This window comes from Pempheris klunzingeri, chromosome 21, assembly GCF_042242105.1.
Source record: "Pempheris klunzingeri isolate RE-2024b chromosome 21, fPemKlu1.hap1, whole genome shotgun sequence".
Lineage (NCBI taxonomy): Eukaryota > Metazoa > Chordata > Actinopteri > Acropomatiformes > Pempheridae > Pempheris > Pempheris klunzingeri.
In genome coordinates this window covers 14,220,068-14,243,844 of record NC_092032.1, presented here as the reverse complement: position 1 = coordinate 14,243,844, position 23,777 = coordinate 14,220,068, and the positions used below count along the sequence as shown (strand labels likewise).

Sequence of the window (23,777 nt, the reverse complement as noted above, 5' to 3'; positions counted from 1 at the left end):
CATCAGCCAACACAGATCTAAAATCGTCCTGACTATATTTAACCGTTAAGGGATTCATAGATAGATGGATAGGTTGGTCGTAGAAGAGCTTGCTCATAGCATGTGTTTTGAGCTCAGTTTAGACACATGAGTCATGTTCAAGAAAAGCATTAAAACATCCACAGCAGTAGGAAACAATACAAAACTAACAACATCTCATCTCATTCATCAAACTAACGACGAGGCTTATTGTCAGTACCAGTAGCATGTATTCCCCTTTGTATACCATGGTTTTTCCCTACACCGCACAAATGGTCACGACCTCATCTACAAACCATCTTGTCTGTGTCATTGGTTGCCATGACAACGTGTCACCCGACGAATGGAGGGGAAGTGTCGGGGCTTTTCATGGTGTGGCATTCAGCAGAATCACACAACAGGCTTTTTTTTTTTTGAGGAGGAGGAGGAGGAGGAGGACGGAGGAGGATTGATAGCATGTCGATATCGAGGCTCATCCTCAGGACAGAGCCATCTTGAAATGTCAATGTATTCTCCCGTAGTGGAGGGTTTACAGGAGCAGTGGTTCAGGATCATGCATTGTGCCTACATGCATACTGATCCGCATCCGTCTCAGCGCATGTTTGTTTTTGGTCTCACAAACATAATGATTAAACGCCTGCACTTTCAGGCTGTTTGTTTTGTTTGACTGAGTTTTGCTCACTTCATTTACTTTCTGCAGATTCATGAAACAATCAATTTCACAAACAGGACGAAGCCAGCAAAGGGAACACTTTGTCGCTCGTTGACAGACAATAGAATTACACGCAAAATATAATGTGACCTGTAAGAGACAGCTTGGAAAAACACACAGGACAAGCAATGAAAAACAACTACCAGGTAGAATATTAATATGTATCAGCTTGTCTCTGGTTATGTTGGCTATGTTTTGTATAAGATACTATTTAGAATCTGTTCTGCTTTGTTTGTTCTTAACCACCCGTGGTTCAATGTTTTCCAGTGAAAATATCAATTTTAATGTTTTAATTCCCATTCAGTTGTCAAAACTATTTTATCAGGGCTGCAGTTTATAATTATTTTTATTGTGGATTAATCTGCTGATTCTTTTCTCTAGTAGTCAGCATCATGGTGAAAAACACCAGCTGTACTTTACAATCACAAATGACTTGTTTTGTCTAATCAACAGTTGAAAAGGCAAAAATATTCACGTCAATAGTAAAATAATTAGTTGCTGATTCATCTGTTGACCAATGACTTCATTGATCCACTTTGCAGAGGGATAGTCAGTCAGACAGAAATAATAATGTCAATCAATGAAAAAAATAAACCATTAAAATCAATAACTATGAGCACAAGTATCAAAACACAAAAGGTATATTGCACAGACAATATCAACAAGCTGAAGTAAAGAGATCTGAAAGAAATAGTTGACATCCTCTGTCATTACCTCCCTTGTCATTTTTACACTTTGGACTTTCTAATGATCAAACAAACGACACATTGGTTAACAGGATTGTGTTACAGTGCTGGGCTAGCTGTCACCATTTTTCTTGTCCTACCAACACTCAGCGTACAGACATGAGATGTGGTGTCAATCTTTGTACTATTGTGCTCAGATGTGTTTTAAAGATGTCTGTGGAGGGAGTCAGTAGTCAGTAGTGTTTGGATTTGCAGAATGTTTAAGAAGCACATCTGGAGCTCTCTACCCTTATTTCCATATTAACCCAGTTTAAGAGGAAACAGGGAAGGAGAAGGCAGCACAGAAGAGAAATATAAAAAAACTGACTTCAATTACACAGACTGCATCGGTACTGAGGGGAGCTGTGTAGCCTAATAGAGGGAAATCGCTGACACCTCGACAGAAAATCTCTCAGAAGCAGAGAGGAGGTCATGTGTGTGTGTGTGGAAGTCTAATATAACATTAGACTATCATACAAAGCTATGATGTGGATTGTCGTTTCTTTTGAGATTTAATGTGCTCCCACATCTTTTCATCCCATATTTTATGTTTTTACCGCACTTTGGCCCAAGGAGCAGCACCCACATTGTCCCCCGTGCACTGAAATGTAATTACAGGCACTATGTTCGATAAAGGCAAATACAGTAGAGGCAAGAAAGACTAATGTTAGATTAATGTTGTACCTAATATGCAAATAATGAGACATTATTTAGCTGCTTCATAACCCTCTACACATATTCAGTCTACGCTCTGTCACTCTCCGTCAGACTCCTGATGAGCAGCAGCCACCACACAGACAGAGAATGAGTGGGAGTAAGTAGGTCTGTCACTTCAACTCTTCCCCCGGTCCCTAAAGGAGTAACCTGGTTTATTCTGGGTTGGGCCAACCGTGCTTTTCCTCACCCGTGCTGTTGCCATGCAAGGTGGCTAAGTGGAGGGAAGGGCTGTGAGAATGGGCTGCTCTCTGTGTTGTCAATCAGCACCATTTCATATGTGGTTGACTGTGATTTACAGTGTGTATGAAAAGCACCCTTCCCCCTCCTTATCTGACATTGATCAACAGAAAAAAAAACCTTTAATGTCAAGTTGAAAACACATCTCAACTACTGATTAATTACAAATATAGAATATGAAATATGTTTGCAAAAGGATTCATCCCCTTTAATATGAGTCATCTAAGCTATCAATGTTGTAGCCAACTGACCGTTCTCTCAGTCTTTTCGCTTCTGTTGCTGTCGTTCGCCTGTCAAGCTTTCCACTCTCGGATGGGGCTTGTTTGTATGATCATACAGTATTGTAAACAAAATGAAAAGTGGGGGGAAATTAGAGCAGCCAGATGTGCTGAGCCTGTTAATGTACTACAGTAAATACAGACTTAGAGGTTGTGAATCCTTCTGCAGGTTTAGGTTTTATGTTTGTAATTAATTTAGACCAGTTTTCCACATAAAATCTACTTGAATCAATTGTTTTCTACAAAATAAAACGAGTGAAGAATTTAAGAGCGAGGAATGCTTTTTATAGGGTACGAGCAGCAGCTGGAGTCCACTTCCTTGAGTATGTTCTGCTGCTGATGTTATTGTGCCACTGATTAAGTAGGCCAATTATCATCCTCTATATATCATTTGATCCTCTGCTGTCATGTCTCATTTTGGAACCGACCCCATCAAAATCTTTATTCCCATCTTCAGGGGAATACTTTCTCAGAGGTTCCTCTAAAAGGATATGTGATTACCCCGAGAACGGAAATGCGTTTTAATTTGATGCAACTCTAGAGTCTGTGGCTCACTGCTATGATAAGCTACGCTAAAGTACAGCAGATAAGTGCTACATGTTTCCCTTAGGGCACCGGTTGGCTCCTATTAAACACTTAACCAACAGTGTTTTATCGATTGGTGGTTATCTTGCCTCCTCTTGGGCCAATATTGTCTGAAACGTCCACAATGTATTTTAGATTTAAACGATTTAGGTGATGCTTCTATTGATCGAAGCATACAATGAGTTCAACTGCTGCACGGACACTTTAAGTAACCACTACAAAATCTATAATCTCGTACAATCTGCATGGGCAGAGAAAGGGTGCGAAGGCAGAAGGTGCAAATCCAATAATGAGTGAGGAAACAGTTTAGTATTAAGAGTCCGAGACTGTACAATAGCTTTAACAAAAGACCTAAGCTCTGGTGGCAAATATGTGGGGATATAATGGGAGAAGTTAAAAATAAAACATAATAATGGAGCTAATTTATATTCCACAGCCAAATTGAATAGGTAGAATGTTTTGATGTAGCTCCGAGAGTCTGGTTTATCTTTATTTATTTCTCTATTTACATGTAGATTGCAGCGCATTCATAAACACACTGAAATTATCATTTCAAAGCCCCGAATATCACATAAAAAAGACCTGAATGAGCTGTACACACTTCATTAATCATATTCTGATCACTTTAGCTTTCGTCTCTACTCTTTCTTCTATTAGCAGACTACATCTGGCCGGTCTTGGCGCATTGATCTGGGTCTATTTATTTTCATGACATGAGTTGTACAGCTAATACACCTGTTCCAATACGTCTTAATTTGTCTCCCGGGCCTGTCTCCCCCTCCTTACGACATACAGTCTCTTAGAAATGCTTTGCTGACTGTCAGCTTTAGTGTTTGCTCCTGTTATCCCAGAGCATTAGCTTTCACAGTTTAAATAGCTTTAGCATCAGCCGGGTGTTGTACTGTCTGTCACAGTGGGAGGAGAGACGATGTCTGGATTTAAAGCTTTTTACCTTTTTTGGCTGAAAATCTTCCTCTTTACTCTCGTCAACATAATGCTTCTCTTGAAGCAAGTCACTGATTTGTAGGACTGTACATCACGGGGGTTGATTGATTGATCCTGTGACCTGTATTTTATGCATTATTGATTACATTGATCAAGTTTCCTTTGCATTGTAGTTGCCGTTTGTTCAGCGCAGTGACAGCATTCGTCTTGTCTTGCAAGGAGGCACAAATTGATCTATTGTCAGCTTAATATTTTCTTAAACCTGACAGATGATCATTAGAAAATCACTGTGTTCTGTTCTGCTTGATAGACTTTGCTTCATTCCCAAACAGCCTTGAATGTGTTGGACCCACATAGATCTCTTACGCGAACGCTGTCTGTTATCTGCTGACATATTTTAGGAAAATATCTCTGATATTTAATTACAATGCATTTCTGTGTTATTTCCAGATTTGGACAACTCTCCATGCAGCAGACACATGCTGTGCTCCTCCAAGCCTGAAATTAAAATGTTGTTTTTAGCTGTCATGAAAAGGAGAAACAATCTGTGTTTCCTGCAACTGTCAGCGACAATGAATCATTGTTTGCTTGTCTTGATAATCTCAGTATTGTGAATAGACACTATAAAGTGACAGAACAGTGCTTTGTGACTCATCATGCATGCGACTCTGAAAGGCTCAGCATCACTTCTATAAATCTGTTGTGTTTGTCAAACAAGCTTTTATTTGTTGTAAAATACCATTGACTTCTATTTTTAATGCATTAAATCCCTGTGTCTCTGTGTGTCTGGTTGCTAGCAGGAATGTCCCTGACAATGTAGAAGGAAGTAACATGTTTAACGGCGGACATTGCCATGGAAACCAATGAGGGATGCAGAGCATCAAACATTTAACATTTTCCATCTCTTGTTATGTCACCAGTCTCCCCTCATTTCTTACATAATATGTGTTGTTACCATCTAACTGGGAAAAATAAATCATACAAGAAGTCCTTGACAAACTAATTCAGTATGATATCATGACAAAACCTTATTTTGTCATTTCATCTGTCACCTGCACTGATATCATCAGAAAAGCGGGGTTGTTGGCAAAGAGTGATGAGACAGCTTGGCTTCAGACATGTCTGTGATGATCTGTGCATCTGTAGGTGGGAAGTTTTCCTCTGCGCTGTTTGAGATCCCAAAATAACTCCAGAGCGCTGTACTGTGCTGTCTATGTTAATTTGCCACCTCCCACAGGCTTTTTCCTGTACAGAGCTGTCATTTAACGGGTCACAGGCAAAGGGGGCGAAGTTAGGAAAACACCCGCTTCTTGTTCAGAATAAGAATTCAATTTAGAGCCTCGCCTGACATCACATTATTATCTTTGTAATTATCAGTCACTGGATTTTACACTGAACATGGCACTGTAATTACATTTTGCTAGTTGAAGGGGAAAACCGATGCTTTTTCACTCTTGATGCACTCTTGGGTTTCTATTCATCTACAGTATATTTATATACCCAGTGTAAGAACTGAGGAGAAAATTGTAGCTTGTAATGGACATCAGCGTTTGTGTATTCAACGGTTCCCGACGTGTCATTGAGCATCAATCCTACCATTGATGTTTGCTGTCACTGTCCGACATCTAGGGGCTAATTAATGGAGTGCTGTGGTGCATGACAAAGTGTTGATTCACATCATTAGATCCCATCTAATCACAGTGGCATCACACATACTCTCACACCATAGTATGCATGATTGCACACATGCACAGACGAGATAGCTCAAATCGAATCTGCAGGATTCATCTCCAGAGATCATCTGTGAGGTGGACTTTCATTTAGTGAGTTTAGCCAACAAGATGCATGGATTTATCTCTCCAGCTGAGAGAAGGTGACAACACAGGTCATTTATATTCCAGGCGTTACATCTAGACACTGCTGTCTGACCCCCAGAGCCTCAGCATCCTTCTGAGGTCTAGACCAGCCATTGAATTACGGGACTGATAGGGACTCTGTGGCGTGGGTTGCCTAGCAACCTGTATTGAGTGAGGCGAGGAGCCTGCTGATAGGGAGATTACCAGGGTCCCTGATAAAGTCCTTCCTGCCATGAACGGCTGCTTATCGTGGTGCTGTCAGAGGAAAAATGTCAGCTATTAGCTATCCCAAAATAGGAAGTCAGAAGGTACAGAGACACTGCAGGTGCCACACACCATTACAACATTTCAACTGGACAGGAAGACGTCATTTTACTTTGTCAGACAGCAATCAATGTCCAGAAGCATTTCTCATATGCGCCTCTCACTTTCAACCATCTAAACACATCCATCATGAACCAGTTTTCACCATTTTTCTTATTTCTTTTTCTGTAGATGGAGTGTTTGGAAGGTGCCACGAGTTGGGTGGTGCAGACCTGTACACTTACGACATTTCTCCCTCTGCTCTGCAACGCCTCAGGATCCTCCTACAGAAACTGGCTCACAGAGGTACATGCTGCCTGTATCCCTGTCTGTCTTTGTCTGAGTGTCCTTTTTCTCTGTTCAGCAGCCTTTATCAGTCATGTACAGGGCTTTCAGCAAATGCTTGTCAACTGCCATTGTGTGGAGCAAGCCAAATAAGCCAAGCTGTCTCCTTGGCTAGCGTTGCACAACACCATTGAGCTAGAACAGGTCATTTGACTCATACCGGGCCATTGTTTCGCCACCGTTGCCCAACTCCAGCAAGCCAATCTAATTGGCTCGTATGCTGGTAGGACATTTAGAGCTAATTTTGTGGATGAGTAACTGTGAGGTCTACAGTGTAATCACATTAAACAGTCTCTCCTGCTCAATCAATGGCACCAGCGAATGTGTTTGTTAAAACAGGTTACATCTTCAGGGCATATTGTGAAGTGACCATAAGATGTCTTCATAGCAGAAGTAAATACTGTATATTGCTCATTAGGAATTAAGTTACAGGAGGAATTTAAGAATCAGCGGGTAAAGTTTCCCAACCTGGAGCCATGCTAAGAAGTCAAAAGTCTCACCCAGCACATCTCCGCAGTTCTGTCACGCTGATTTTACATTCATGCCCTGTACTGGCTGTGGTGGACAGAGCTGCTTCTTGGTGATGGTTGTTTGTGTGAACAACAGCTAGAAATGACTGGAGCCTGCAGGCAGTCTGCTGTTATGGATCCTTTGCTGTAACTGCTAAACAAATGTCTCTGCTTTGTCTGTCTCAACAAGTGACTCAGGCACTTTTAAGAAGAAATGTTTTGCCCATGAAATGCCAACAAATTGGGGGAAAAAAACATTGCTTGAATATCACATATATTGGAATACATACATGCCAAACATTTTAAAGTTCCCTGCAAAGAAATTTTTACTGTAGTACTTATTATAGTGAAATAAGTTCCAATCAATTGCATGTGTAACCTTGAGAGTATGTGCATATCAGGTCAGCCGAACATGCAGAAATTAGTTCAGAAACCATATACGGAAAGTAAAGTTTCCAGTGATGAATAAATGATACATGAATATTTGCTCAGGATTAAATGTAGCAGTTCTTTCAAGGAAGTTCCTCCCAGTCAACAATTGCTTGTAATCTCAAAATCTACTAATTACACAATAAATTCAAGGAAACTAACTCAACTAACTGAAATTATTAATACAGTATATTTGTAGGAAATTAAAGCCCGTAAAATAAGGTGTAACCAAGCAAATTATGAAAAAATTTAGTTTTTTTCCTGCACATTATCTCCCCACATGTAGCAGCCTGTAAGTGCAGCAATGTGCCACCAGGGGGCAGTAGACACCTTTAACACAGACCGTGACCACAAACATCAGCCCTCCAAACATAATTGGCTTTGCAGGCCACTCTGAGCTTAATATCTTTTAACAGGCGTGAACCAGTGTTGAAAATCATTAAGAGTAAGCAGTCGGCCAGAGGAAATCAAAAAAGGAGGCGAAAAAAAATGCAGCGATGAATATTAAGCCAGGCGAGACCACACATTTATTCTAATTACTGCTTAGAAATAAACAAATGAGAGTGAGGAGGATGAGAGGAGATCTGGTGTGTAATTTTTTTTGCTGCTTCATTTTAAGAGGTGTTTAATTCTTTTGATGCTTTTCATCATGAGTCTCGTTTCCTGACCTTGTGTTTTTAGACACCCGTTTACAGACGCCGCAGACATGACATCATCACTTTGAGTCATTTTTCCCTTTTCTGTCTTGTAGAATCACATCCACAGACACAGAGCATTATCTCCGGATGAGTCCACAATGCACTGTTAATGCTTGGTGGCACGTTATTCTTATCAGCTCAACAGCTATTGAAGTGTCATCTTTGAGACGTGTGGGGCCCTTTTTTTTTTTTTTTCGGAGGCCAGACGGGGTTATTGAGACCATTGTACTGTAACTTAAATTGTAGAGATGAAGGGGGGATGGGGGGGGAACATCAATGGAATCGATTTACAATCCTCTTTATCTTGCATCAGAGACGCAGGTAGAAATCACACAATCTCTGCTCACTGCACAACACCAATGTCATTCAGATCAATAGGAATTGACCCTTGTACAAAAGGGCTCTGGTTGTCTGGATGTGTCCCCATTGGCAGTTCACATTGTCTGGTATTACATTTTCACCACAATACCTTTTGAATGCAAGGCCCTGTCACCCAACTGCAAATGACTTTTATATTACACAGCACCAAAAGCAGCTTTAGCATTCACCGTGTGCAGCCACAGTGTGTCTACACATTTCACAGGCAGGCATATTGCTTTGGAGTCATCATGGCTCTGCTAAATATATGTGTATTTTATAGCCTTTACAAAAACAACAAAAAGAATACAACTGCTGGCGTAGAACTAATGCATTATTCTGTCTATTTATCTGTGCTATTTTAAGCTGCAAACATTAGCAGTAATCTAGCCTTAGGGTCACAGGTCACACTACCTGTTCCTGGCTTGAACATCCACCTTGCGGGAGCAAAGACGCTTCTGTGTCAGAGTTTAAAGTGAAGAGTGGCTCCGTCCTGCTCTTAGTTTGTTTTGAGGACGTTCCCACGTAACCAACCTGCCCCAAACTTGTGCTAGATAGTGTTTTGTTTGCCAAACTGATCAGTTATTCCTCATCATAAATGCTTCTCTCTTGTAAAGGTGCTTGAAGTAATAACAAGCATAAATCCAACTACTGTGTTGTCTGCCAAAGTATAATGTTTTATAGCAAGCATCCAAACCTCCCAAGGCTTTTGTTGGAACAAATAATGTTTTAATGAACTAAACTTTTTATCTATAATGCAACACTATGACTAACTCTACGGACAGAGGTGCTCCTTATAAGCTGGTGAGACACAGAATCTTTGCCTGGATCCTGTTAGCTTTAGCCTCACTCTTTTAGCATGATATCATAAACGTGGCTGTCGTGTGTGAATTTAAGAACCACTTAGAGGATTTATTACAACTACTGAAAGAGTTTTTAATATTAGCTAAAAGCAGGAAACTTGATAGGCATAGCAACTATAACTAAGGGGGCAGGGGCTAAGCAAACAGCCAATGGGACTGCAAGACAGGGGAAGCTTCATTCTGCTAGTTTATGTCATGTTTTTCAATTCCTGGTCAGCATTTATTCCGTCAAGCTTCGTACTCCAGACATCAGAAAGAATCATGTCAGAACGTTAACACTGGTGTAGCTGATGCATCACGTTAAACTACTCTAACCTGCAGTCGATTGACCTCCTGACCTTGTGCAGAGTGGTGGATACTCTCATAGCACAGACAAGTGAAGTAAGATGATGCCTTGTGACATTTGCATTAGCTCCATTGACAGGAAGCGTCAGTCAGGAAGAATCAGTGACCATAAACTGACATTAGACTCGTCTCTCCAGCGCTACTGAAACCTCATGTTACTCATGGTTCTACTATGCCTCCTGCACAAACATGTTTTCTTTGACAGGGAATTTTGTTGTTCCTCCTCATCCTCTGCTCTGTCTGTTCCTTGACAACCTCGATGGAACCAGAGGGGAAAGGCAAGTACACCTTCACCAGCACTCCAGCAGTGTAAAAACTTCTTTAACGTCTCTGACGGGTCAGTCATTAAGAACTCATACTTTACAGCCAAACTTTATTCAAACCCACACAACTTTAGTTTAAACTCTAGTGGAGATCTCAGAGTCTCCAAAGATCCCAAATATGTCCAAATGTGTGTAAAATAATGCACAATATATCTGGAATATTTCCATTTTAAGACATAGACTAGCCATAAAACCACAGAGAGGTGAGTTTAAATACTTCACTCAGTGTGAACATCGTACAGCTTCGGTGAGGAGTTGAACTAAGTTGACTGAAATTGAAATTGGTGTAGTTTGTTGATTTGTCGTAAAGCTTCATGAGCTAACAACAGTACTCAGTAATGGTTTTTAAAGTAAAGCAGAAAATGAAATGACACTTAGAAAAGCATTCATATTTATAGGTTCACCACACCATTATGCTGCTGGTCTTATTTTGGTGTCAAATTTCGATTGACACGTTTCATTTTGACTAATTAGGTGGAACTTTCTGCTAAATTATTCACGCTCTCCTCCATTAATGCCTTAAAATCAGTAGGTGGACAGAAGTAAAGGAAAGGGGAAAATCTGCATTTCAAAAACACCATATGAAACTACAAGACGTGTAGACAGGATTCCATCTAATAGGCTTTGAATATTTAGGAGGCCCCCTCTCTCTCTCTCTCTCTCTCTCTCCCTCTCTGTCACACAGAAAACAGACAGGAGGCCAACAGAAATATCTTGCTTGTTTGAAAGCTGTTGCGCTAATGGCAAGGCGTTAATTAACTGAGGCATTTGCCTGAGACGGCATGCTATCCTTAACAGGCAAAAACCGGCAGCACTTGGGGATGGAACCTGCTCTTTCTCTGGACTTGCAGATGAATTTGCATGACATTTAGCTCCTCAGTGCCAGAATAATCAGCTGAGAGGTTGATTGAAAGGAATCCAACCGTATAGGGCCCACTACTTTTCTTCCTGACTTTTTCCTCTTACAAAACGGCTCATTTTGATTCTGTAATTTGCGCCGGCACACCTTTCCCCTCAAGTGTGCCCATCGCAGCCGCACAAAACATGGTATGTATGGAAATGAGTGCATCCCCCAGGAGACAGAGGGGATAGAGGTGTCACAGTCAATGAAGCCAGCCTCATCCTGTTGTGGTGCCATCACACTCTGAACCCATTTAACCAGCTGCAGTTAACCGCAGGTACCATATGGATGCTTTAGGGCTGAAGTCAGACCTTATTTCACCATTGCGACTGATGATAGCGTAAATGATCATCACCGCGTTGATATATAACAAGTATACACCACATCGGTTGAGGCCACGAGTAGTTAACTGTCATTGTTGTACGGATGGATGGCTGAGCTGCGTTCCAGAACAGTGGCAACATACGCTGCTTTGTGCTCCATTCAGCGCTGCCAAGAATGACTGGAGGCATCTGTAGCTGCTCTGCATTGCTCAGATCCTCATCTGGTGCTTATGAATATCTATGAGAATACCCAGTGTGTAAGGGTGAGAAACCGGGCTAATGAAGACATTCTGCGGTGTTGATACTTTAATTTCGCCACATATTTAAACCCGGGCTGTTAGTTTATTTCTATTATGCATGTCCACATCATTAAGAGCAGTGTTGTTTGTTTAGATGAGTCCGGTAAAAGCTTAGGTATGTGGCAGCTAAGAACCTTAAGCCTTTATCACAAGATAATTACTTCTTTCTCATTAAAAAATGCTTCTACTGTGGAAAGAAGAGTGATCAGTGGACATCTTGGCTCCTTAAAAATATATATAGTATCTCTGGCATTTCTATGCTCTTTGCCGATGGAATGCTTTGCCTCTTGGCTCATTGGGAATGGGGCCATGTTTTGGGTATCTTTTTTGCTTGGGTAGCTCCATCTGGCCCTGGCACCACTGCGTTTTGCCCCTGCCCAGGAGTTCTGCATCCCAACTATGTGTTGGCAATTAGCAGAAATGTTGGCAAGGCGTCAGGCCGCAGTGTGACATTCTCCTTGGGCTTGTTGACTGGCTGTGCTGTGTGTGTGCGTGAGTGTGTGTTCATGTTTATGTGGCCGGCCGTACGTGCGTTTGAATGTGTAGTCGTGGCTTCCTTTTAGTGTGCTGTAATTTCAGACCTCCTCTACTTTCCCATTCTGATTCATCCTCGCCGTTTTGTTTACTCAGTAAAGCTGAGAGAACTACAACGATTTATCCAAAGTAGAGAACACAGACACTGTACACTGTACACTGTACAGGAATACTGTGAAACATTTCTAACATTATTTAGTCTAGTAGAGGAAAGATTGTTTGGAATTTCTTTTTTTTTAATATTTTTATATCATAGTCTTAGGATAAAGGTCAATTACTTAGTTTACTGCACCCACAATTGCATACCAGTCATCCTGTGTTTGGCTGCAGCCATTTCCATGTGATGGTCAAGCATTTTGATATTCCATACGTTTAGCAATTTCGAGCATTGATGTATAAAACTGTCAAAGAAAATCCCATATCTGCCTGTCAGGAGTTTTGTATTCTCTTGTATAATCTTAATATTAGATATTTGTTTAATCTTATATGCATCATTGAATACGTTGATTAGGTTTGCAATTCGTTTGTTTAATTTAGTGTTTGAGCCTGAGATATTTGCAGAAAAAAATGTCTCTTTTTTCAGGGTTATATTGATCTATGGATGTTTAAAAGATCCCTGCCATGTTTTCCCTATAATAACAATTACGTAGACAATGGGTAGTATGTAATGCAGCTATATAATGTGACTAGATACCCTGGGAACTTTATGGAGTACAAATTATTTGGGATACATTTGTATATGATTTACATTATGTACCTTCTATATATGCAGTATGTGACTTTGGTACTCTAATCTGTGTATATGCTTAATATGAAATGTTTTATTTACTACTGTTTGACTGATATTTGCTAAATGAATTATGGGTACTTACTCTGTGTATTCATTTGAGGAAGAGCCTCGTGTTTGAAACGTCACAGCAAATAAAATCCTCTAAACAGGAGCCATTTATTTTGCACATCCATTTTTTCAGCTCTGCTAGATGTTGTTTCATCCAGCACCCATCCTATTGGGCTCTAGGATGTGCATGTGTTTTTAATCGTGTCTTAGTGTTTAAAACACCCCACTGTGACCTCTTTATTTTCAGGTTTGACCTGGCAGGACGACATCACTCAGCAGGTCATCTCTAGAGAACTCTCCAAGCTGAGGAACGTCCCTCTTCGCCATCAGGCCACACCTTCAAGCCCCCTGACCGCCCAAAGCAGCTCCAGAGACAGGAAACTGAGGCCTGGACAGGCAGAGCTGAGCAGAAACCTTCAGCAGTACCTGACGGGATTGGGCTTTCGGCCGCAGACTGAGGCGGAAGAACAAGCAGAAATCCAGCGACAGGGCGCCAGTGTTCAGGTAAGAGTCTCGTCCACTGTGTAGACCTTAGGCAGTTGCTGACATTGGAGTGGGCTGGACAGGTGTGACAAGTACACAAAAAACATGCAGGACATTAACAGAAGAATTTTAAAGAAAGAGTTTAAGGGGCACGGCACAGATTTTATAAATGAAGTTTAGTTTGCACTTCAAGAGGAGTACTAATGTCCTCTGTGGCTTTGGAAGACACTTTGTTAAGTTTTAGAAAATAACTTTGTTGGTGTCATCAGGGTTATCTCATTTTGTGCTTCAAACTTTTTTTTATAAAAAGTAAGCCTCTTATAAATTGGAGGTGTGCGGTTTGAAAACGGGCACATTTATAAATCCGTCTAGCTGCATTATGGGAAATGTAGGATCTGGTGCTTTCAGAGCTTAGTCTATAATAGACCAGAAGATATCTCAGCGTCTTTTGCTTCAATTTGGACTATTTTTAAATCTGTTTCTGGCAGGTCTCTCACCTTTAAGAAAGTGACATTAATTTGCCAGAGTAACCCTCTCCCCTACTTTTAAAGTTACTGTATTTTAATGCCAAAATGTAACTGCTTGGCTGGAGATATAGCATTTAGGTCAAGAGTTAAGGCTGGAAATATTGGTTCACAAGGTAAACAAAAAACATGTTTTCTTTGGCTAAATTATGGAAGGGCCTCTTCCTATTCCTTTTGTAAAAGAGTCTTTTGCGGGGGTTGCCCTCTTGTTCCTGCAACGCTTTTGTTTTAGGCTTTCTATCTTCTCCTCCGTCACCCACTGAGCTCAGATCCTTTTACACAATGCTCTTCCATCACTTCTTTACATTATTCAACCCTCATATTTAGGGTGGACCCCCAGCTTTGTGTGAAATGTGCTCTGCACCCTTCACGGCGAAGCTGCTTCCTGCTGCTGTGTCAGTGCAGCCAGAATGCAAAGTTAAAGAGTTCAGGACCTTCCTTATTGATGAGATGAGCTCCTTTGTTGTATAGAGTGATGGAAAAAGGCAAACATGGTTAGCATGAATGGCAGAGCACCCCCGTCTCACTGTGCTAATGCCATTATGGCCTCTCAGTATGCTGAGCTTGGAAAGACTGACATTTTCTCTATATACATTTGAAGGACAGAAAATGGCACCAAGGGAGATAGCTAGTATTAGTGCAGCACCGACATGGATAATAATGCAGCTGAGTGGATCGGATATACTGTATGCTGAATTGAAGCGTGGGCCCTTATGATTCAGACAAGAAAAATCATTTGTCTTCCTCACAAAGAGAAGAAAGGACAAAATCACACATTTTAGTGCCAATATCATACCAAGTTACCATGCCAGATTGTTAAAAGACCTTTAGATGCATAACACATAATTCATCATGTGTCAGATATAAACTCATATGGCTAACTTTGGCTTGATCAGATGACTTATATTTTGTTCTTTTTAGATAAGGGTTGCTGCTACTTCCATGAGAGAACGGATGTGCTTTTAAAGTTTGTTGTGTGTTTTGGAAATGCATGAAATTACTCTTTGAGTGACACTATCTCATCTCTGATTTCCATAATGTAATTTCCAAGGGCAGTTGTCTTTCATCTAAGATCCCTATTCATATCCTGTCCTGTCTAGTCGAGCCCAGGTTGCCTCTCTTTTTACACCAAAGCCTGTCACAACAATGCTGACCCAGCACAACCCCACTAGTGCTCTCATGGGGAACAGCTGAAGCTAGGTTGAAGATTAATCATATCAATGTTGTCACTTTAGCTTTGCAAAATTTAACAAAAGTCTACAGCCATGCTTGCAGCTCTGTGAGGCTGCCTTTGTGAGGCTAACTTCAGCATGGGAACATGACCATGCTAACTTGCTGGCGTTGAGCAGGTGTACTTTTCACCACGTTCACCATCTCACTTTAGCATGTTAGCATGCTAATATTTGCTAATTAACACCACATGCTATAAGTAAAACTGAGGTTTTACTTAGGTTCAATGTGAATTTCAGTAGTTTTGCAGGTACTCATTTTGGCATTTGGAAGTTTATGGGCATAATTACACAAAAGGAAAAATAGTCACTACAATTAATGAATTCATGAGTGTTTACTAGATTTAATGGCAATCCATCCAACAGTTATTGAGACTTTTCAGTCTTAACTATAAATGTAAATGTCATAGTAACACTAGGGGGAAAGTCAGGGGATCACCAAATACATTATCAGGGCACCATGAATGTTTGTACAATTTCATGTCGTTTCAATTGTTGTGATTTTTCACTATAAACCAAAAATGTCAACCTTAGTGTTTCACTAGAGGACAGCTCAAGGATTCATGCTCTGAGGAACACGAATGTCTGTAATTTAATAGCAATCCATCCAATAGTTATTAGAGATATTTCAGCCTGGACAAAGTGCTTGACCAATTTTAAGACCATCAGCTATCCCTAAAGCCACGCTGATAAAATGACTACAAATGATGTTTGACGTATCAAGAACCGTCTAAATGTTGGTATTTGTGTTGCAGAATGAAGACATCAAGTCTGATGGTCGTTTGGCGCCCAGCCGGTCAAAACCCCAGCAGGGCTGGAGGGAGACCACTCTCTACAGCCTTCATAAAGGAGACGGCCAACCTCCAATCACCAAAGTCTTCACCCAGAGTGGAGAGGGCAGACACCCGAAGCTCAGTACAACATACCCTAACCGAGACCCAGGGAGGAGCAAACAGCTATCCAGCCAGCTGGAACGTCTTCTTGCCCAGTTACCGAGCACTCAGCGGGACGCCCCAGGTGGCAAAGCTGTGTGGCCTAATGGAAAGCTCCATTACCTCAACTACATCCGGCCAGCTTCCAATGACCACGTAGAGCCACAGTCTCAGGTGGCTTTTGGCTCCAAAACCCAAAGGCCTAATCTAGACAGACTTCTGTTCAAGGCCAGCCCAAACCGACTAACAGCCAAACAGCCTCTTAATGGTGTGGACGGTAAGAAGAGGTTATTACAGATATGTCACATTCTGGGTTTAGTATTTGCAACACAATGTTCCCATTTTTTAGTTTGCTTTTTCTTTTAGATTCAAGTGATACAAAATTTAACTCACGGTATAATTGTGGGTTCTCATTCTTCTCTCTTTCCCGTCCAGAGCAATTCATCCAGAATATGGTGAATCAGCTGGGAAGGCACAGCATTAACATGGAGGCTTTCATGGGCAAAGACCTGGATGAGCTGGCTGAGGTCATCACAGGGACGCTGCAGGAGGTGGATGAGCAGCGGCCTGTGGTTGGGGTCCAGCCTGGACCAGGAGCTGCAGACTCCAGGGGGGGAAAGGAGGGTAACAGGGAGCCACTGGCAGCCATGCAACTGAATCAAGACCAGGACCTGGAATCAGACAAAGGGCAGGATTTAAACCTGAAAGACACACTGAGAATGAAACAGCAAGGTCAGTGTTTGTTCTGTTAAGAAAGAGAATACACGCTGCCATAGATGTAAAAATATATGGCTTTGTAAGTTCTTAAAAGCTTTAATAATGCTTTACTTGTAAAGTCCCCAGAAAGTTCTGCCAAATGTATTTTTGAGTTTTTCATTTTGAGTCATTCTTTGCTAAATACAAGAGAGAACTTCAGTTTTCGCACAATCTGCTCACATACATTGTGTTTGTTTCCAGGCCAACAAATAGACGGTGCAGACAAAGAGCCTGTTGACAAGGTGAATTTAAAATTACTCTGCTCAACCAACAAATTGGTTTCTCAGGGAGCGAGACATGTCCAAACTTAGACTTTATTCACTTTTGAATGCTACTTCAAATACGGATGATTTGAAAGTTGCACAGACAAGCATTACTGTTAAATTATTAGAACATGAAAGTAGTCTCACAACTGCAGTATCTTAGCTTCCTTTGTGTGTGTCTTGTGTAAACTCTATACTTTCATTAAATGGAACCTTAAAAGCCATATGAATAATAAATAAATAATACATAATCTTACGTGATGCCATCAATCTTTTGTTTCACTTTTACCAAATACATAAAGCTAATGAATGCACTCTTTGATAATTTGTAAGGAAAAAGAATGTCAGCAGACCTTGGACCAGTACTCAGATACAGAGATGTCAGTAAATGCAACACAAATTCCTATGTATTCAATGATGGCCATGTCTAATAGAAACTAAGTCTCTGCTCAATGTATTAATTTAAAAACATTTCCCATAACTTGATAAACTCACTAAACTAAATAATACAGGTAAAATGAAGTAGAAAATGTGTGATGCGAAATGAAATCTTCTTTCATTCATCACAGCATGCAGCCTTCTTCAACAAGCTGCTGGACTACCTCAACCTGGAGCCCTTCGGTGATGCTCCAGAGGTCAACATTGGGCCTCCAGCTCCCCTCCAGAAAATGGTCGGGCTGGAGAGCGTCCAAAGCCGGACGATGCAGAGCCAAGCTCCCGTACCCCACCACTGGGAGGAGAAGACCATGGCTGTGCCTGAGAAGGAAGGCTCCACCCTGCGTTTAACCGGTGGTGCGGCGGCGCCTGACGCTCAGGTGGACTCAGAGATCCAGAGGTGGATGCAGGGGCATCAGGCCCCAGCGGGGAAAAAGCAGCCGGAGGAGCCGCAGAAGAAGGACATGAGAGTCAAAACTCAGCTGGTCCATGTGGGGGTGAAGGAGTTTTCCAGCAGAGGGAAGGACAGACACTTTGGCTACATAATCACTGGTTCAGAGTGAGTATAATTCAGATATAACATTACATATTTATATGAGACTGATCAGATTCTAATGTCATTTATTAATCATTATATTTCAGAAATAATATTGTACTCTTTAATAATATTGAGTAGGAACTTAACTCCCTCTAAAGGCGGGTGTCACAAGCTAGTTAGACTATAAATGGTATGGTACAGCACAGTGGCCAATGATATGTACTTGTCTTAATAAAAATAAACCTATTAAAAACAGCATTTCATTGAATATAAATGTCTGTGAATTGCATTTATATTAACAGCATCTTTGCTTGACACTGTTGACAGACAGCAGTGCACAGACACAGACACCAACAATAGACGGATCTACTGTATGACAATAACCTCTTTTACCTCCGAAAAACTTGCCTACAAAAAGTGTCACCTTGTAAATCTACTCTCTCATTCTTAAGTGGTTGTTATCTGCTGACTTGATGGTGTAGCTCACAGCTTCATATTATAGTTTATTGCTCCACTCACCAGTTGTCAGTCGTACTGTTGGACCTGTTTCAAGGCAGACTCATTTTACATACCTTAATACCAAGCATATGTCTGCTTTGTTCAGTTACTTAAAACTGCCTTTAAAAGATGCAATTTCTGTCAAAACCACCCACGTATCCACGTCTTTATGAAAAAGAATACTGTAGTTTGAAATCCGTAGTGTGTGCTGCACCTGATTACAATAGCAGGGATGATAAATCCCTCAGCGTGTGGGTATTACAGTGCTGTATTACAGCTTTAATGATGATACTTTGTCGGGAAGGGTAGCCAAGTTCTCTCTCTCTCCTTCTGGCTCACCTCTCAGTCAGCTCAGGCTCAGCAAAGATAAGTTCCTATCGACTGTGTCTTCGCCCCTGGCCCTCTCTCAAATCCCTTTATGGCGTTATCAAGTCCGGTGTCAGTGGGTTGTCCTTCACCTGTTCAACAGACGTAGGCTCATAAAGGTCCGATGGGCACAATCTTTGTCTCCTTATTGCCACACGTATAGAAACGCAGATTAAGATGTAAACACACAATATACCGTAGGTGAGTGAGTGCCAGGGGAAAGAAACAGGTCACCTTCTGAATGAAACGTCTTCATCTTCTCCTCCTCGTCTGTCCTCAGCCCGCCGAGCGGACACCTATAGTTGGCCTATAGAGGTGTCTGCATTTGCTGCAGACCTCATGATTGCACGGTTGTTATCCCCAGCTCCTTCGCACCCTGCAGTGAGGCTACGCAAACCTGCTTATCTGACAGCTCCTGACACTGTGGTGGTGGTAGTGGGGGGTTTGGGGAATAGGATGGAGGTGGAGTGTGGGGTGCATATGGGGGGGGTGGAGGAGGGGGTTGAGTGGAAAGGTTTGGATAGAAGAGAAAGAGACAGAAAGAAACCCAAGGGGAAAAGTGCTAGCATCAACAACCAAGTCACTCCTGGAGCTCTCCAGTTGCTAGAATTACCGCAGAGGGATGCAAACGTGTCTGGAATTGCTTCGGCGAATCCTTAACTTTCAAAACCCCTCAAAAAGTGGAGAAAAAAGAGCCACCCACTCTCTCAAAGGTGGACTGATTCAGCCGCTTCTGCACAGTTTTGGGTTCTGTTAGGAAAGAAAGCTGCTGTATTGGGATGTCAGATACAGGCTAAACAATATCTCAGCATAGTTTAAACTTGAACATGTCTAATGATTGTACATTTTTAACTTGAGAGCATGCTGAGTATGTGGGAAAAAAAAGAAAAGTGATAATGCACTCAGTGCCCAGTGCTGCATGGAATTGGTCCCCAGTTCATTTCACATTTCTCTCCTATGGAGTGGTAACAAAATTCGTACAATGTCTCATTATGATCCATGACTCTTTGGTGCATGTCACCTTGCAGTCACTTGGCAGCCTCAGTGATTCCAGGTTAAGCTGTCAGCAATAAAGTAGCTTTCTGTGTGTGTGTGTGTGTGTGTGTGTGTGTGTGTGTGTTTGTCTGTGTATGCCCTTCTCATTTCCTCCATCAAGTGCGTTGGCCTGCAGATTGCCTTTGTTTGGTCTATTTCCTTGGCGATTTACTCTTCGAGTGAGGGAGCAGCCACGGCCTGAGCTGAGATGAGGCATGGCTTTATCAGACCACCATTACACTTCACCTCCATTCCATTTGCACCTTATTATTCTCTTCTCACCGCGAGGGAGCGTGCATGCCCGCGTGTTTGTGTACCTTGTGTTATCATGTTTTACTTTGAGTGTACGTGCGTGCGAGAGAAAGAAAGTGAATGTAGGCGAAGAAAAAGAAGGATGAGAGAAGGAAAGGGAGAGAAAGGTGCGTCCATATGATACTGCCATTACACCTCATGCAGGTTCCATTTGCACCTTATTGTTTGTCTCATTGCTGGAAAAAAGCAGGTGATTTACCAAGCCTGAAGAGGCAGCTGATCCCTTTTCCCTGGGCACGGCTCTCTGCGAGTTTGTTTGTGTTTGTGCGTGCCTGTGTGTCTGTCTACGAGTGTGTACATGTGTGCAGTACATTCATTCAGACAACCGTAGCTTTTGCCTGTGTGCAATTACCCATTTGTGGGTATGAATTGTGGCAGTATCTCACAAAAAAAAAAAAGAAAAAGCATTTTAACGGCTGAATAGCTGCGCGTATCTTGTATGAGTGTGGCCCTCCAAACGTGACGCCCAGCTGTCTGTCTCTCTCCCTCAGCTCCCTCACCACTGACCAGGGCTCGGACCTGATGGAGCGGCTGACGCAGAGGCTGAATCTCCACGTCGCAGACCTCACCCAGCTCTCGTATGTACATCCCGTACACACCCACGCTGTCAAAAATAATAATCTATCTCAGAGTTTACAAGCCATACAGAACATAAAGCATAATCAGACACATTTAAAGCATTAGAAACGATTTTGTTTAGTGCTTTTGAGCACGGGGAAACAGAGCGAAGGTTGTCCAGGCGCCGCAAGGACTGTTTGTGTGAAAATGCTGTGCTGCGCTGCCTGTAGACTGTAGGCGCTTGTTGTTTTTCTGACCTTTTGGATTGTTTGACTTCTCGCAGGGAGAGAAATCAGGCCTAATTACCTCCAGACACATAGTGATGTCTCTATTGTATTCAAAACACTGCCTCGCCACAATTGTCACTGTACGCCTTGTCAAAAAGAGAGCAGTCAAGCCATCAAACGGCACTCAGTTAGAGGCAAAGAGAGGGAGAGAGAGAGAGAAAGAGAAGGAGCAGTTGATCGAAAGCTGCAAATAGAGAAAGTAGTCCAGCAGGAGGCGGTTAATATATTAATGAGCGGGCGAACTGTCCTTGAACTCAGGCTGGCTTTTGCTTGTACCATGGTTCTGCTGTACATTTGGTGTCAGACCATGTAGGAGGCAGAGGAGATGTGTTCGCCTAAGATCTGACAAGCCTTTCAAGGCACTCCTGCAGGAGAAGTGAAGTCTGGGTGGTTCAGTAACACCCGCAGCATATGAACACCAAAGCCGGTGCACTGCAGTCTGCGTCTGCACTGTAACTGTAGATACGGAGTATTCTGGCTGGGATAATAGCTGCTGAGAGAGAATACTGTCTGACAGGACTCTGTATCTAGTGTTCAGCATCAAAAACACACACAGTGACCTCAACATAAACGCAACCAAGGAGACGTTCTGATCTCCATCTTTAAGTTGCGGCTTTGATATGCCATCATGCTGGCACTGATTGAATCAATCTTGTTATTATGTTTGCCATTTCATATCACTCAGAATCAACTCCTGATGCACATAATGATTGGTGTCGTTATCTGGATGCGGATGAATAGCCAGTGACATTTTGTACTGTACATTCATTTATGTATCTAGTGGTGGAGGGAGTATTCAGGGCTTTTAAATAAAAGTAGCAGCAAGATGTCGTAAGTGTCAAAAGTAAAAGTACTCATTTTGCACAAAGACACCTTTCAGAGTGGGATAAATCTACTGCATATTATATTATTGTCAAATTATTACTGGTTTGTATTCATTTAACATTGCTCAGTGATAATTCAATATTATTCTTTATCAACTCTCAGTGGAATCTTATCATGACTAAACAAACATCATGTATTTTGTTATCTTTCTACAAGATTGAGTTACGATTATGAGCACATTTTAATTAAAATTCATAACTCCATGTGATTTTGCATACATTCGCTTTATTTTGACATATACTGTTGCTGAGAAAATACTATTAGTATTATGATATCGACACCGTTTGCTTAAAGATAAGTCCTCCTTCTCTGAGTCGTAACTGTGAACACACAGACATAATATTTTTACATATGTACAATACATATATTTTAGACTCAATGGGACTTACCCCTTCCAAAGATATCATAAACTCTGATGTCCACTGCGAATAAATTGGCTTAGAAACAGAAAAGTGATGCCCCTTCTTAACTCCAGAACTTGTCCGAGAATCAAAGTGATCCAGTGATAGTTGTCTTTTCACCCATGGGTGCACTGTAAACAAGAACTACTAATAGGTGATTCAGCACACTTTTAATGGTGCCAATTTGCTAAATTTGTAATTGTCTCAATTTTGTCTGAAGGGTGCCCACACTGTCACACTTTAAGGATATTAGGGGAAGAGCGAGAAGAAAAAAGAATAAATTAAAAAGTTTTGTAGAGGGCATCTCCGATCAGTGTCAGGATGGAAACTGGACAGTTGGTTCAAGCCAGAGTTTTATCTGTATATTTATTTATACATTTCAAATTTGGTCTCCCTGTTTTTCATCAATTCATTTATCTGTTTCGATTTTACATCATTTTGAATTGTTGTCCCCATTTCCATCGCTGCATACATTCTTTATCACAGTGCATTAAAGCTGTTAAGTCAGAGTAAAAGCCACAGACACATGTCTTAAATGAAGCTTCTACATCGTGTTACACCTCGTATTGATAACATTATTCTATACCGAAGACAAATACAGAAAATGTCGCTTTTGTTTGGGCTTGTTTATCCCCATTCTCTTTCCTTTTGCGAAGTAATGAAAGCGCATTCATGTAGAAATAGCCAGAGATGGAGAACGTGACGTAAGCCCATTGTGCCTCTTGCTGTGTGGCCACGGCAGGTGAGTGTTTGAAAGCCTCTGTCTGAATATGAGTCGGCTCAAGTACGAGAGCTGGGTCAGAGCACACCGCCCTGCTTCGGGGTGGGGGGGGGGGCGCGCCGTGCTTCTCGCTCGCTCTGATGAGCCCTGATAGGAAAGCTGGAGAAGAGATGCTCAAATATGACAACAGGAGAAGCTTAGAAGAATTTCAGACAGAGAATATGAGAAGACGAAGCTGAATGGTGTTGAGATTTTCAGACGCTGAATTAGGTTTGAGTCTGCTACCATAGTAATCAGCACAGGATACTCCCTTTTCAAAAGAGAGCTGAAATAGTAGTTTTGGATGATGATAGGCTGGGAATGATAGGTGCCTTTTTTCAGATGACGTAAGTGTTTTGCTCATCAGAAACACTA

At 41.6% G+C, this 23,777-nt stretch overlaps 1 protein-coding gene across 1 annotated transcript in view; it reads left to right on the top strand.

Annotated features, from left to right (window-relative positions):
• Nucleotides 1-23,777, top strand: part of ptprn2 (protein tyrosine phosphatase receptor type N2) — a 119,569-nt gene that overhangs the window by 15,318 nt on the left and 80,474 nt on the right. Inside the window, exons 3-9 of the mRNA XM_070853085.1 lie at nucleotides 6,569-6,682; nucleotides 13,388-13,644; nucleotides 16,132-16,585; nucleotides 16,744-17,040; nucleotides 17,266-17,306; nucleotides 17,897-18,321; nucleotides 21,003-21,089. Of these exons, the coding sequence (XP_070709186.1) occupies nucleotides 6,569-6,682; nucleotides 13,388-13,644; nucleotides 16,132-16,585; nucleotides 16,744-17,040; nucleotides 17,266-17,306; nucleotides 17,897-18,321; nucleotides 21,003-21,089 (1,675 nt within the window). The remainder of the gene's footprint in view (nucleotides 1-6,568; nucleotides 6,683-13,387; nucleotides 13,645-16,131; nucleotides 16,586-16,743; nucleotides 17,041-17,265; nucleotides 17,307-17,896; nucleotides 18,322-21,002; nucleotides 21,090-23,777) is intronic.